General features: G+C 38.8%; 1 protein-coding gene across 1 annotated transcript in view; it reads right to left on the reverse strand.

Annotated features, from left to right (window-relative positions):
• The window catches only part of SNX16 (sorting nexin 16), a 44,621-nt gene that overhangs the window by 20,814 nt on the left and 10,111 nt on the right, over window positions 1–13,696 (reverse strand). The window contains 3 exon segments of the mRNA XM_030553366.1: window positions 527–675; window positions 4,780–4,827; window positions 4,829–4,862. Of these exon segments, the coding sequence (XP_030409226.1) occupies window positions 527–675; window positions 4,780–4,827; window positions 4,829–4,862 (231 nt within the window).

Consider the following 13,696-nt stretch of genomic DNA (forward strand, 5'->3'; position numbering starts at 1 on the left):
ATTGTATTATGAAAACCCAGAATTAATATAGAAATACTCCTGTTGTTATACCACTAATAAAATTACCTTGCATATTGATACTATGTTACATAACTTTAAACATCTCAAATTTATGCACATTGTTGGAAGTGATTGTGGTGTGGTACTGTAGGCCCATAAAACTGTGAAAGCCTAACATCGTCTCATTCCAATATAAATTAAAAGCCATTTATTAATTCTATATTCAGCACAGAGAAATATTCTCAGAGCAAACATGCCTTGTGATCTGTCTTATATTTATTTTTTTTAAATGTGCAGTTTTTTATTAACCATCTAAAATAGAATATACTACAATTTCCTCTTTATAGAGATTAAAAAGATGCAGTAAAATCTATATAACGGTTGACTGCAGAGCATAAGCCATCAAACTGCCAACAAAATTCCATACCTTCCTGCTCAAATAGATGGGCTAGTTTGTTAGAGTCTAGTGAGGCCAACTCCAGGTATTAGAGTACATGGGCGGGTGGTGGTGGGAACAGTCACATACCAGTTAGCAATGTCTTTATGAGCTACTAAATTCTGCAGGAATGCTTGTAGTCCCAACTGTCGATCTTCCAGGAAGTCAGGGTTATAATTATCCTTGAACCAGCGCTTTGGTGGAAGTGCCAATCGAAAGCCTGGAAACATATCTTTTAACTGAAATAGAAACCAAAGACAAATGAAGGAAGACTACAAATAGTGTACGTACTGACATACTCAATTAGATAAGCCACTAAACAGCTTCTCTCTTAATAATCAGAAATTCCCTTCCACACCCAGTAACTCAAGCGACATGAATATTTGGCATACATAAAATGACTAATCCACACTATAGTGTAAACTTCTAATCACAACGTTGCCATTCATTGTTTGGCCCTTGGCAGTCAACTGATCTCTCGATTTTTCAATCTGAAAAATGGGAAGAGTTACCCACCTCACTTTTGTGTTTTGATGCTTTAATTTTGTACATCTTTATGAGTTATAAAGCACTGTGCAAATGCTAAAGTATTACAGCATCAAACATTTCATTGGTATTGCATACAGTTTGTAAAGCACTTTAGGATTCTTTGGGATGAAAGGTGCTATACAAATAAAATATATAAAAGCCATTACAAACCCAGAGGAATGCAAGTCATCCCTTTTTCAGGCCAGCCAATCAATTTTGACACATACATGAGGCACTTCTGGCATAGAGCATTAACATTTCAAGATACACAGATCTAGCAAAAATCCCAGTGCTAAATATTTTGTGGCATATTCACACAGCAATGAAATGTTTTCGAAGTGTCAGAAATAACTTTTACACTATTTTACCCGAATATAAAAATCAAATATGAAAGTCAACTGATTGTACAAAATGATAAAACTTATTACTTATTCAACCATGCATAATGGTCTTGAACTGAAAATAATCACAAGTGGTCATTTGTTGCTAGGTTTGCCAACTTTCTGACAGCAGAAAACCGAACACCCTGGCCCCACCTCCTGCCTCGTCCCTTTTCTGAGGCTCTGCCCCAGCTCACTTCATCTCCCCTTCCTCCATTGATCACTGGGTTGGGGGAGGGGGTTGAAATGCAGGAGGGGGTAAGGGCTCCAGCTGGGGGTCCGGGCTCTGGGGTGCAGGAGGAGACTTTAGGTTGGCGCATGGGGCTGAGGGATTCGGAGTGTGGGAGGGGGCTCCAAGCTGGGGTAGGGGATTGGTGTGTGGAAGGGTGTGAGGGCTCTGGCTCCGGGGTGGGGCCAGGGATGAGATTTTTGGGATGCAGGAGGGGGCTCCGGGCTGAGGTCGAGGAGTTCAGAGTGCAGGAGAGTGATCAGGGTTGGGGCAGGGGGGTAGCGTGCGTGCGGGAGGGTGTGTGGGCTCTGGGCAGCGCTTACATCAGGTGGCTCCCAGAAGCAGATGGCACGTCCCTCTGGCTGGTAGGAGTAGGGGCAGCCAGAGGGCTCTGCAAGCTGCTCCCATCCGCAGGCGCCACCCTCGCAGCTCCCATTGGCCGTGGTTTCTGGCCAATGGGAGCTACGGAGCCAGTGCTCGAGGCCTTGTCTGTGTTACAGGCAGGGGCAGCTACGGAGCCCCCCTGGCTGCATCCGCGCCAAGGAACTGGAGGGGCATGCCAGCCACTTCTGGGAGCTGCACAGCACTGGCCACTGCAGCCAGCTAGACTTTCAATGGCTCCGTTAGCTGTTCTGACCAGAGCTGCCAGGGTCCCTTTTCAATCGGGCGTTCTGGTTGAAAACCAGATGTCTGGAAACCCTATTTGTTGCATGTCCTTTCTAAACAGAAATATAAGCATGAGGTGGGCCCAGAAGAAAGGGACATTGGGTATGGTGAATATTAGATTCACACATTCAAAGTTGTGCAGATTCCTTTATCCAAACCCTGCTGCTCTATGTGATTCACCTATGCACTACTGCAGAGATCTGTCTCTGTGCTTACAATCACACATATCAATTACTCAGTACAGTAAGCAGTTAAAAACTATTCCACGATAAAGCAAAAATATTGCCTAACAGTCTACTTCTATGATAAATATCACATGTATTTCAACTAGAAACCTTCATTTTTAACTTTAGGGAAATTACAACTATCTCATGAATCTCAGTATTAACCTAGGTCAGAGGTTTTGTAAGTGTAATGTTATCTTTATTTTGCTAGAAAACTGAAGGCTACCTATACCTGTGACTATCTCTGGTTTCTGCCATCATCCCAATCCACAGCCTAAGCGGATCTGTGTATTGCATCATGTCTTTTGAACCGTGTTGCATGTATAGCCTTTTAGCTCAGATATCCAGAGAGCATAGTACTAGTATTAATACATGCTGAGTAAACATCTATAAATATGAGTGGGCAGACTTCTTTTTCTCTCTGCTTCTTTTAAGTCTTGTATATCCTTAGAGTACCAATTTAGCTTGCTGTAAAGTACTCTAATCCTAAAACTTTGACAGGATTCACATATTAAAATTATAAAGAAAAATTCCAAATTATGCCAAAAAAAGTTTGAAAGTACTCATCGGAAAGGTGTGAAATTCTGCAAGTGGAATGAGACAAAATCCACTAAAATAGTTTTCCCTTTAAAACAAACAAAAATATCTTTATTATGTTATGATGCTGACAAAAAAAACTAGTAACTTCAAAGTAAAGGCTTTATGTTAATGACCTTCACTCACACTCATCCAAACTCACTCCCATGACAATATCATGTGACAGCTTAGTCTTAGTCTCCAACTTTGACAACCTATATCCTAAGTAACATTTTTTTGTAATGCATCCAGAAAATGCCTACAGTCCCCCATCTACAAAATAAGATTAAGCTTCTCCACCAAAACAAATCAGTTTTGACCTGGAGACAAAGAGTGTTGAGTTAAATCTCTGTGCTTATCAATTCTTGGCCTTTGTCTTGACATGACTAACAAAATGTTAATTGTTAGATGGATGACTAGGCTACTAGCAATTGAACTGAAACCACCAACACCACAGCCAAGGAAAGAGAAAACGTGAAGGGAGAGGGTATGATCAGGCTTTAGCTAGTGCCAAAGCAATGCATAGGATGAGAAAGATGGAATTAAGGCTCTGAAATTTGTCCAGGATGACAAACTGATTCACGTTCAGTGGTCTTCTAGTTTAAACATTCTATTGTATTTTGACACCTGTCGTTATACAGATGACCTACCGGATAACCAACAACAACAGAAACAAGGACTCCACGGAAACACCATATATGTGCAATGTGCAAGTTGTTACTTAAGTTGCAAGACAATAACCAAGATATTGGTTATAACCGTTATTGCACCCGTGCTTTTTTGGGTCCATGTGCCTAAATAATCTCTTGATTGGTTAGATCAGGAGAAAAAGAACAAAGAGAAAGAACAGAACAAAAATTTAACAAGGATGAAAAGACAAATTACAATGTATTTAGAAATATAAAAATGAAACATCAATAAACATACTGAAGAAATAGAAATGTCAAATAGTTAAAGACAAAATGTGAAGCAGTTATTCTTGAGAATAAAGAGAAAATATAATTTCTCTTTGTAGACTCTGATTCTCTTAAATTTTCATGTATCCCATTATTTGTGTTCTATAAACACTGAACAAACTTGTCCAGCAGAAACACAAGAAGTTCACTGTAAAAGGATATTATTTCTATAAAGTTCAAAGTTAAGTTGCTGGCCTATACATGCTCTATCCTGTACTAGCCTTTACTTTTATATCAGCTTCTTATAGTTAAAAAAAATCAATACTTATGGAATCTATTAACTCTCAAGTCTCTGAAGACAACTACAGAAGACAAGCACTTCCCATAAACATATGTTATACTTTTGGAGCTCATATAAATCAGGAGCTTCAGATCTAGCTGTTGATCAATACGATTCTACTGCATTAGAGACACTATGAAGATGAGAAGGATAGATAAATACTTATCATTCTTCTATGAGAAACTACATAGTCTTACCCCACTTCTATCCAAGTGTTTAATTATTAAGAGTTAAATACCCTGCATTCAGGTACATACAGTGTAAAAGCATTAAAACAGTTTCACTTGAAAAAAAAATTCCATTAATTTTCTAAAAGTGAAAATCCCAGTGTTTTCCAGTCAGTAATATAAACACACTAATCCTTTATATGTGCAAAGAAATCAAAATCAAAAGCAGATGCAGAAAGGTGAACATAAGATAAAGCAAAGTTAGAAATAAAGGAAACAACAGAAATAGATCACACAAAATCATTTGAGAACTTGCCAGTTTAAACTTGTTACTCACCTTGTCATTAAGCTGGAGAAGTCGGGTACTTCTGAAAACCACCCAACTTATCCTCTGGACTTCTCTTTACCAGTATTTGTAACCTATTATGTAAAATCAATAGCATAGCTTCAGAAAAGGGAACAAACGGCACCCTCCTATTATAGTCAATGATTGGAAGCTGAAATAACCACTCTCCTATTCGAGAAAGTGGAAGGATGACATAAATGAAACAAGTTAACCAAACATATTAGCTAAAGGTATTCTACAGATTAAAACCCCCTACATTTAAAAGTTCTCTCATAACATTTAAACGGAAATTAACATGCATTGATCATGAAGGGGAAACTAAGGAAAGGAAGACTGTCTTGGAAAGGGAAGGAAAAAAAAGGGAAATTCCTTTCTCTCTAAGACAAAGCGTGAAATCCTGGCTCCAGTGAAGTCAATTATAAACTCTGATTGACTTCAATGGAGCCAGGATTTCCCCCAAAGTATTTTCCCCCAAAGTTGAAACCTCTGGTACCAAAGATACATCAATAAAACATGCTATAACTAATTAGGTCTGTTGGAATTAGCCTGTATTCCAGCTTTACTTTTTACTAATCTATGAGACCAATCTCCTTCTTAAACATAACATTGATGCTACCAAGCAGGCTCTGGGGCAGTGTTAATTTTGAACTCTGTATCATGTAAAAGATCCACATCTGCACTGAATAATGGTTTGAAAACTTGGCTGCACATACTCACACATGTAGGTACTGCAGGACAATCCCCTCCCCTATCTTCCACCCCCCAAAAAAGACAATCACTGTTTTGGCTTAAATTTTTATTCAGCCTGGTAGTTTTTGTCCTCCCAAATGACTGGACGTGACAGACCAGCCAATAATGTACATACTAGTTCAGAGTGACCGAGCTGACAGTACCAAAATTGCAGTAATTGATCACTTGACTCAGATGTGGTGTCATTAAATCACAACAACCTCACTTGATCAGGACATGCAGGCAAATGAACAAGAGGCACAAATGATGCATTTTAAGCAGCAAGCCACAACTTTAACACTAATGTGCCCCTTCCCCATCTCTCAAACACCAAATATTTAAGTGGGTCCAGTCTGGTGTTCAGGACTTCCAACATACAACCAATAACTTGGGGGTAGACCCAAGCAGGCCCACCTTTGGGACTCAACTCATTTCTGAATGTCTCTACCTCTCCTGCATGGGAGGCAACAGTTATCAAGGGAAGACCTTAGTCTGAAGATTTCAGGTTTCCCATTTTTCCCCATAGCAAAACGACCACCAGTGAAATCCTGGGTCTCACTTACCTTTGAAAACTGGTCCCTTTTAGCCTTATCCACAATGGAGGAAGAGGCTTTTGAAAAGCCTAGGGACATCTAAATAGGAGAGTTGGGCTTCCATGAGAACGAGCTGACTAGCTTGTTCCCGCATCCCAACCCAATGGCAAGGCTACAGACCTCAAGGGTGGAAGCCCCTTTACCATGCATGCATGAACCTTCATGTTCTTCCCATGCACTGTGTACTCCCCCTGCAGGCTACTCAAGATTGTCCCTTCCCTGCAGTCAACAGGGGAGTATTCTTCCACCTTTCATTATGATTAGGAGACTCAACCTTTTTGGATATGGAGGAGAAGAAAGAGGTAGGAAAAAAAAGTGACAGAGGCAGAGATAGTGGTACAGAAAAATGCATGAATGCATGATATGGAGCTAAAGGGATGCTGTAATATAGAAAATATTAAACCCTGTCCAAAAGAAAATAAGTTGAGTATCACTGATCTACAATATATAGTAGCTAAGTACTTGAAGATCTACAGTGAATCAAGAACTCAGGAGTTTATTAGTAAAAACAATGTGAAGATACTTCCAGTACTCCAAGATTACAACCTTGATTTCCCAGTGTAAGGAAAAATAATGAAAAGCTTAGTTAATATTCAGGGGCTAGGTTTTTTTGTTTGTTTTTTTTTGCACAGTACAGGCTGATACAGCTCCTTGGTTAAATTGACATGAAGCAAGACATTTCTGGAATTTTAATTGTTTACAATTCTTCCCTGAGAGATATCCTATACATACTCTGCTTCTTCGTACATTTTTCTTAACCATCTTTTTCCCCTTGTATAAGAAATTTTACAGTACTTCAAGTTCTTTTATAGCAGATTCTTCATTTCCTGGTAAATACAATTTCTGCTATAGTCTCAGTAGCTAATAACTCTCAATTCTGAGAAATCTATGTGAATCCTTCTCAGAGAGTTAGACTACTTTTTGTTTATTTGGTCCTTCATAAAGGTAAAATTGAAGACAGTTTGTCATAAACAGATAGTTAAGGGTTAATAGAACAGGAGTACTTCATGTCTCTTTGACTGTAAAGGGTTAACAAGTTCAGTGAGCCTGGCTGTCACCTGACCAGAGGACCAATCAGGGGACAGGATACTTTCAAATCTTGAGGGAGGGAAGTTTGTGTGTGTGCTGTTAGTGTTTGGTTGTTGTTCACTCTGGGGGCTCAGAGGGAGCAGACGTGCAACCAGGTTTCTCTCCAATCTCTCTGATACAGTCTCTTATGTCCAGAATAGTAAGTACTAGGTAAATAAAGCGAGTTAGGCTTATGTTTGTTTTCTTTATTTGCAAATGTGTATTTGGCTGGAAGGAGTTCAGATGTGTATTTTGCTTGAAGGATTTTAATTTGTACTTGTATACTTAGGCTGGGAGAGTATTCCCAGTGTCTATAGCTGAAAGACCCTGTAACATATTCCATCTTAAATTTACAAAGATAACTTTTACTGTTTTTTCTTTCTTTAATTAAAAGCTTTTCTTGTTTAAGAACCTGATTGTTTTTTTTATTCTGGTGAGACCCCAGGGGACAGGGTCTGGATCCACCAGGCAATTGGTGGGGAGAAAGGAGGGAAGGGGAAGAGAAAGATTAATTTTCTCTCTGTGTTAGGATTACTTTCTCTCTCTGGGAGGGGGAGAGAGGAGGAGAGGGGAAGGTGAATTTTCCTCTCTATTTTAAGATTCAAGGAGTTTGAATCACAGTGATCTTCCAGGGTAAACCAGGGAGGGGAAGTCTGGGAGAGGCAATGGTGAGGGAAAGGGTTTACTTTCCTTGTGTTAAGATCCAGAGGGACTGGGTCTTGGGGGTCCCCAGGCAAGGTTTTGGGGGGACCAGAGTGTACCAGGCACTGGAATTCCTGGTTGGTGGCAGCGCTACAAGTACTAAGCTGGTAATTAAGCTTAGAGGAATTCATGCTGGTACCCCATCTTTTGGACACTAAGGTTCAGAGTGGGGAATTATACCACGACACAGTTGTACTATGGTTTAAAAATAAATACACAGAATGATATGAAAAAGAAAATACAAAAAAATCTATAAACAGGTCTTTATGGATATGTCTACACAGTAAAGAGAAACCTGTGGCTAGACCATGCCAGCTGACTTGGGCTTGGGCTTGTCAGCCTGTTTCACTGCTCTGTAGACTTCCAAGCTTGGGCTGGAGCCCAAGCCCTGGGACCCTCCCACCCTGCAGGGTCCTAAGGCTTGGGCTCTGCCCAAGCTCAGAAGTCTACACTGTCATGAAACAGACCAGCATCCTGTGAGCCCGAGTTGGCCAGCTGTGAGTTTTTCTCTGCTGCATAGGCATACCCTATGTTTATTATAGTTACTAATTAACTTTTTAAAAAACCCAACTTTCTTAGGAATATAGAATTCGATATGTTGAAGCCTTGAGACTGATAGAAATCACTTCTCTGTGTAAGTTGCATCGTACAGTGCTTTAAAAATATAAGATCTTATCTTGTAATTCAGACAAATGATACAAGATTCATTTGCAAAACCAAGACACCAATACAAACTAATTGCTGATGTGATAAAACATAAGGATAGAGAACTGTAGGTTAGGATAGCTAAAATCACTCATATGTATATACTATAACTGACAATTGGTTTGTGTTTTCAACATGTTTAGAGATCGTTACTGCAGTTTATGAAAATGCTCTGCCACCAAGCAATTAAATAAGCATAAAAAACAAGTCCACAAAGCCATTTAAAAGACTGTAGAGTTCTGCCATCAGAGTTATGCAAAAGGACAGACTGCTTACGTATATGCAGAAAATAAAGAATCTGTCCACATCCTGAATATTTTCTGGGTCAACATCTTCCAAGATTATCATTTAACTCTCCCTTCCCTCATATCTTCCAAGACTTATGTTGAGTTTTCCAACAGATAATTGGTTTACAACTTTACTTGCATTGCTTTATATGCTAGACACAAAAGATTTATATTTTAAAAATAATCATTTGGCTTAGCCACCTTACTATATGAAACCAAGTGTTTAACAGTAAAGTATTTCAATAAATTTATACTAAATTTTAGCAGCCAAGTGTTCCATAATAAAAATGAAGTTTAACTTTTGCAAAGCAATTCTTGCAGGAGTCACTGAATTTTAAAAACTACAAACAATGGAAATTCAAGGCTATTTATATTTTAGGGAATACCAGATATTAAAACAAAGTATTTGACCACTATAGCAAGGAAGTCTTCTTCCTGGTAACTTTTCAAAAAGCTATTTCTATTGGGCTTCCATCCCCTTCCCTCTTCCTCTCTGTGCCTTACTGATTTTAAGAAGGTTTCACAGATCTGACTGCTGCTGTGACCTATCAATGATTGATTCAATGATTACTTAATGCACATAGTATATATAGATGTAACTCGGTTTTCACTTACTTATTGAAAACATAACACACAGATGTTGAATAGTTCCCCACTATACATTTTCAAATGCAATAGTTATAGAAAAGAGAAGCAAGGTATTCAGCAAGAGCAAAAAACCTGGAAAATTAAGTATCAGTGTAAATATAATATCTGGAGCACATACGATAGGATTCCTAAACTAAAAGATTTATTGTAGTCCAAAGCCAAGTCTCTCTTTTGTTAAGTTCTCCATGTTTGTATTTTTAAAAAAAACGCCCCGATCCTGTAAAAATATTTATATTAATTAAATATGACCTTAAGTGTTACAGAATAGAGGCATTTATTTATACCTTACTTCGTCCTTTTGCATTTGATGATTTTATCTTTGTATTTTAAAAGAAGCTGAAGTGAACATGGTTGTTTTTATAACGACTTCACTGTTAGCATCTTTTCAGAACAAATTTACTTGTTAGCATAACAGCACCACTCATTCTGTCACAACAGTTTTGAAGCTATATTTATTAGAAACCTAAAAACTAACTTACATGTGACATAATTTTGCTAATGTGTTTTTTTTAATGATAGTCAGGATAATGTTAAAAGTTGAGAAATGTATGAAGTCACTGAAATAAATGTTAACTTCCTTTAAAATACTGTAAGTGAAAAAACTTCTAACAAAGAGATTCATAAAAATATATATTTTAAAAATGAAAATTAAGTGTTTGATGGCATTAACTTCCAGTCACTATTAACTGGAAGAAACTGAAGCTGAATTAGAGAGGAAAAAAAAAAAAATCTCCATTCACCGATTTCCAGCCCCATCTAATTTGCACCTACTTGCTTTGTGACTAATATTATTTTCCTGACCATTACTAGGAAATTGTACACATTATGTCACATTGGCTTCTAACCCACAAGTGATTATTTTCACTTAGATGTCACAATCTTCAGGAATGTGAAGTCTCAGTGAAGTGCCTCAACCACATCCACTGAAGTAAATGCCTTCTTCATCTGTTTAGTTCTAAATGGGATGTCAAGGGAATTACAGCTGGCAGCTATTCCACACGTTCCATAAATAATTTTCAGAACAGTTAAGCTGATATTTTGACATGAGATGCCAGACATGATTGTTTGCAGCTTATTGTTCACGCATTCATACTGAAGAAGTGTTTGGAACACAACAGATCTGTTTTAAAGGGGCTAACACTGGCAAAACAAGAAGCTACAAAACATGTAGTTTTGGCATTTTAGCAAGTTCTTTAACAGCTGTAAAGATAAAAAACATGTCAGTCTTTTAATGCTTGTTTTAATGAGGACAAATTATCTTTCAGACCTTAAAATGCGAACAATCTCTCCCACAGTTACTTATCCTGCACTTAGGACAGAAGAATCCCGTGCACTGCTACAGACTAGCTGCCTAGCCATTTGGTACCAGTTCTGCAGAAAAGGACCTAGGGATTACAGTGGATGAGAAGCTGGATATGAGTTAACAGTGTGCCCTTCTTGCTAAGAAGGCTAATGGCATTTTGGGCTGTTGCTCGCAATCGAGGGATGTGATCTTTCCCCTCTATTCGACATTGGTGAGGCCTCATCTGGAGTAGTGTGTCCAGTTTTGGGTCCCACACTACAAGAAGGATGTGGAAAAATTGGAAAGTGTCTAGCAGAGGGCGACAAAAATGATTAGGGGGCTTGAGCACATAACTTATGAGGAGAGGCTGAGGGAACTGGGATTGTTTAGTCTGTAAAAGAGAAGAATGAGAGGAGATGTGACAGCTGCTTTCAACTACCTGAAAGGGGGTTCCAAAGAGGATGGAGCTTGGCTGTTCTCAGTGGTGGCGGATGACAGAACAAGGAGTAATGGTCTCAAGTTGCAGTGGGGGAGGTTTAGGTTGGATATTAGGAAAAACTTTTTTACTAGGAGGGTGGTGAAGCACTGGAATGGGTTACCTAGGGAGGTGGTCAAATCTCCTTCATTAGAGGTTTTCACGTTCAGGCTTGACAAAACCCTGGCTGGGATGATTTAGTTAGGCATTGGTCCTGCTTTGAGAAGAGGGTTGGACCAGATGACTTCCTGAGGTCCCTTCCAACCCTGATAGCTATGATTCTGTCACTTGCTTGGTGTTTTTTTCCCCCAAGGACTGTCTGACCTGAAAGGAGGAAAGATTGTAACAGAGTAGCTGATACAGGACATGAACAGGAATACAAAGAGGGTATTGTAACTAATTTAAACCAACAAGGATTTAATGAAAAATAGATCTGGTCAAAGTAACTTGGTATCTTTTTTGATGAATTTACAAGTTTGGGTACATTTAGACTTCTGTAAGGTATCTGACTTGGTACCGCACATTGTGAATAAAAACTAGAATGATATAAAATTAACATGGCAAACATTCAATGCATTAAAAACTGGTAGGTCTCAAAATATAATTGTACATGGGAAAGGATCGAGTGGGTGTGTTTCCAGGTCTGTCTCGCAAGGACAGGTTTTTGGACTTACACTATTTAACATTTTTATCAATGACCTTGGAAGAAAACAAAATCACTGATAAAGTTGGCAAATGACACCAAAAAATGGGGTAATGGTAAATAATGAAAAGGACAGGTTATTGACTCAGAGCAATCTAGATTGCTTGGTAAACTAGGCAGAAGCAAACATTATGCCTTTTAATAGGTTAAATGTAAATATATACATCTACAGACAAAGAATGCAGGCCACACTTCCCTGGTTGGGGACTATCCGAGAAGCAGTGACTCTGAAAAATATTTGGGGGTCAGAGGGGATAATCAGCAGAACATGAACTCCCGATTTATTTCTGGGGGCAAAGGAGCTAATGCAGTCCTGGGATGTATAAATAGGGGAATCTCGAATAGGAGTAAAGAGATTATTTTATATCTATATTTGGCACTGGTGTGACCGCTGCAGGAATACTGTGGCCAGTTCTGGTAACCACGATTCAAAAAGGATGTCAGTAAATTGGAAGAGAGTTCAGAAAGAGCCACGAGAATGATTAAAGAATCAGAATTCATGCCTTACAGTGAGATTCAAAGAGCTCAGTCTATTTATCTTAACAAAGAGAAGGTTAAGGTGTGATTTGATTGCAGTCTTAAGTAGCTATGTCATGATATAATTCCCCAATCTGAACCTTAGAGTCCAAAAGATGGGGTAACAGCATGAATTCCTCTAAGCTTAATTACCAGCTTAGATCTGATAGGCTGCCACCACCCAAAAATATAGTGTTTTGGGGCATTCTGGTCCCCCAAAAAAACCTTCCCTGGGGACCCCAAGACCCAAATTCCTTGAGTCTCACAACAAAGGGAAATAAACCATTTCCCCTCCCCCTTCTCTCCCCCTCCCAGGCTTTCCCTCCCTGGGCTATCTGGGAGAGAGAGACAGATTCAAGCTCCGTGAATCTAAAACACAGAGGAAATTTACCTTTCCTCCCCCACTCCTCCTTCCCTTCTCCCACCAGTTCCCTGGTGAGTGCACTCAGTTCCTTTGAGCCCTAACAAGGGAAAAAAATTAAACAGGTCTTTTAAAAAGAAAAGCTTTTAATAAAAAGGAAAAAAGTAAGAAATCTCTGTAAAATCAAGATGGAATATTACAGGGTCTTTCAGCTTATAAACATTAGAAAGAAGTCTCCCCCCTGCACAAATACCAATCGTAATCCGTCCAGCAAAATACACATTTGCAAATACAGAAAACAATCAAAAGACTATAACCACCTTTTCTACTTAATACTCACTATTCTGAATATATAAGAGACTGTAGCAGGGAGATTGGCAAGAAACCTGGTTGCACGTCTAGTCCCTTTCAGGACCAAGAGAGAACAAAACAAAACCCAAAAAACACAAACAAAGGCTTCCCTCCACCGAGATTTGAAAGTATCTTGTTTCCTGATTGGTCCTCTGGTCAGGTGTTTCAGGTTCACTGTTTGTTAACCCTTTACAGGTAAAAGAGACATTAACCCTTAACTATCTGTTTATGGCAAGCTACCTAGGGAACAAGTATTTCATAATGGGCTCTTCAGTGTAGCAGAGAAAGCTATATGATCCAATAGCTAGAAGCTGAAGCTAGACAAATTCAAACTGGAAAAAAGGTGTAAGGTTTTAACAGTTTGTAATTTAAATTAACCACTGGAATAATTTACCAAGGCTCATGGTGGATTCTCCATCACTGACAATTTTTTAATCAGTACTAGATGTTTTTCTAAAAGGTATGCTCTAGGCATTATTTTTGATGAA

This window comes from Gopherus evgoodei, chromosome 2 (assembly GCF_007399415.2).
Source record: "Gopherus evgoodei ecotype Sinaloan lineage chromosome 2, rGopEvg1_v1.p, whole genome shotgun sequence".
In the NCBI taxonomy this organism is placed as follows: Eukaryota; Metazoa; Chordata; order Testudines; family Testudinidae; genus Gopherus; species Gopherus evgoodei.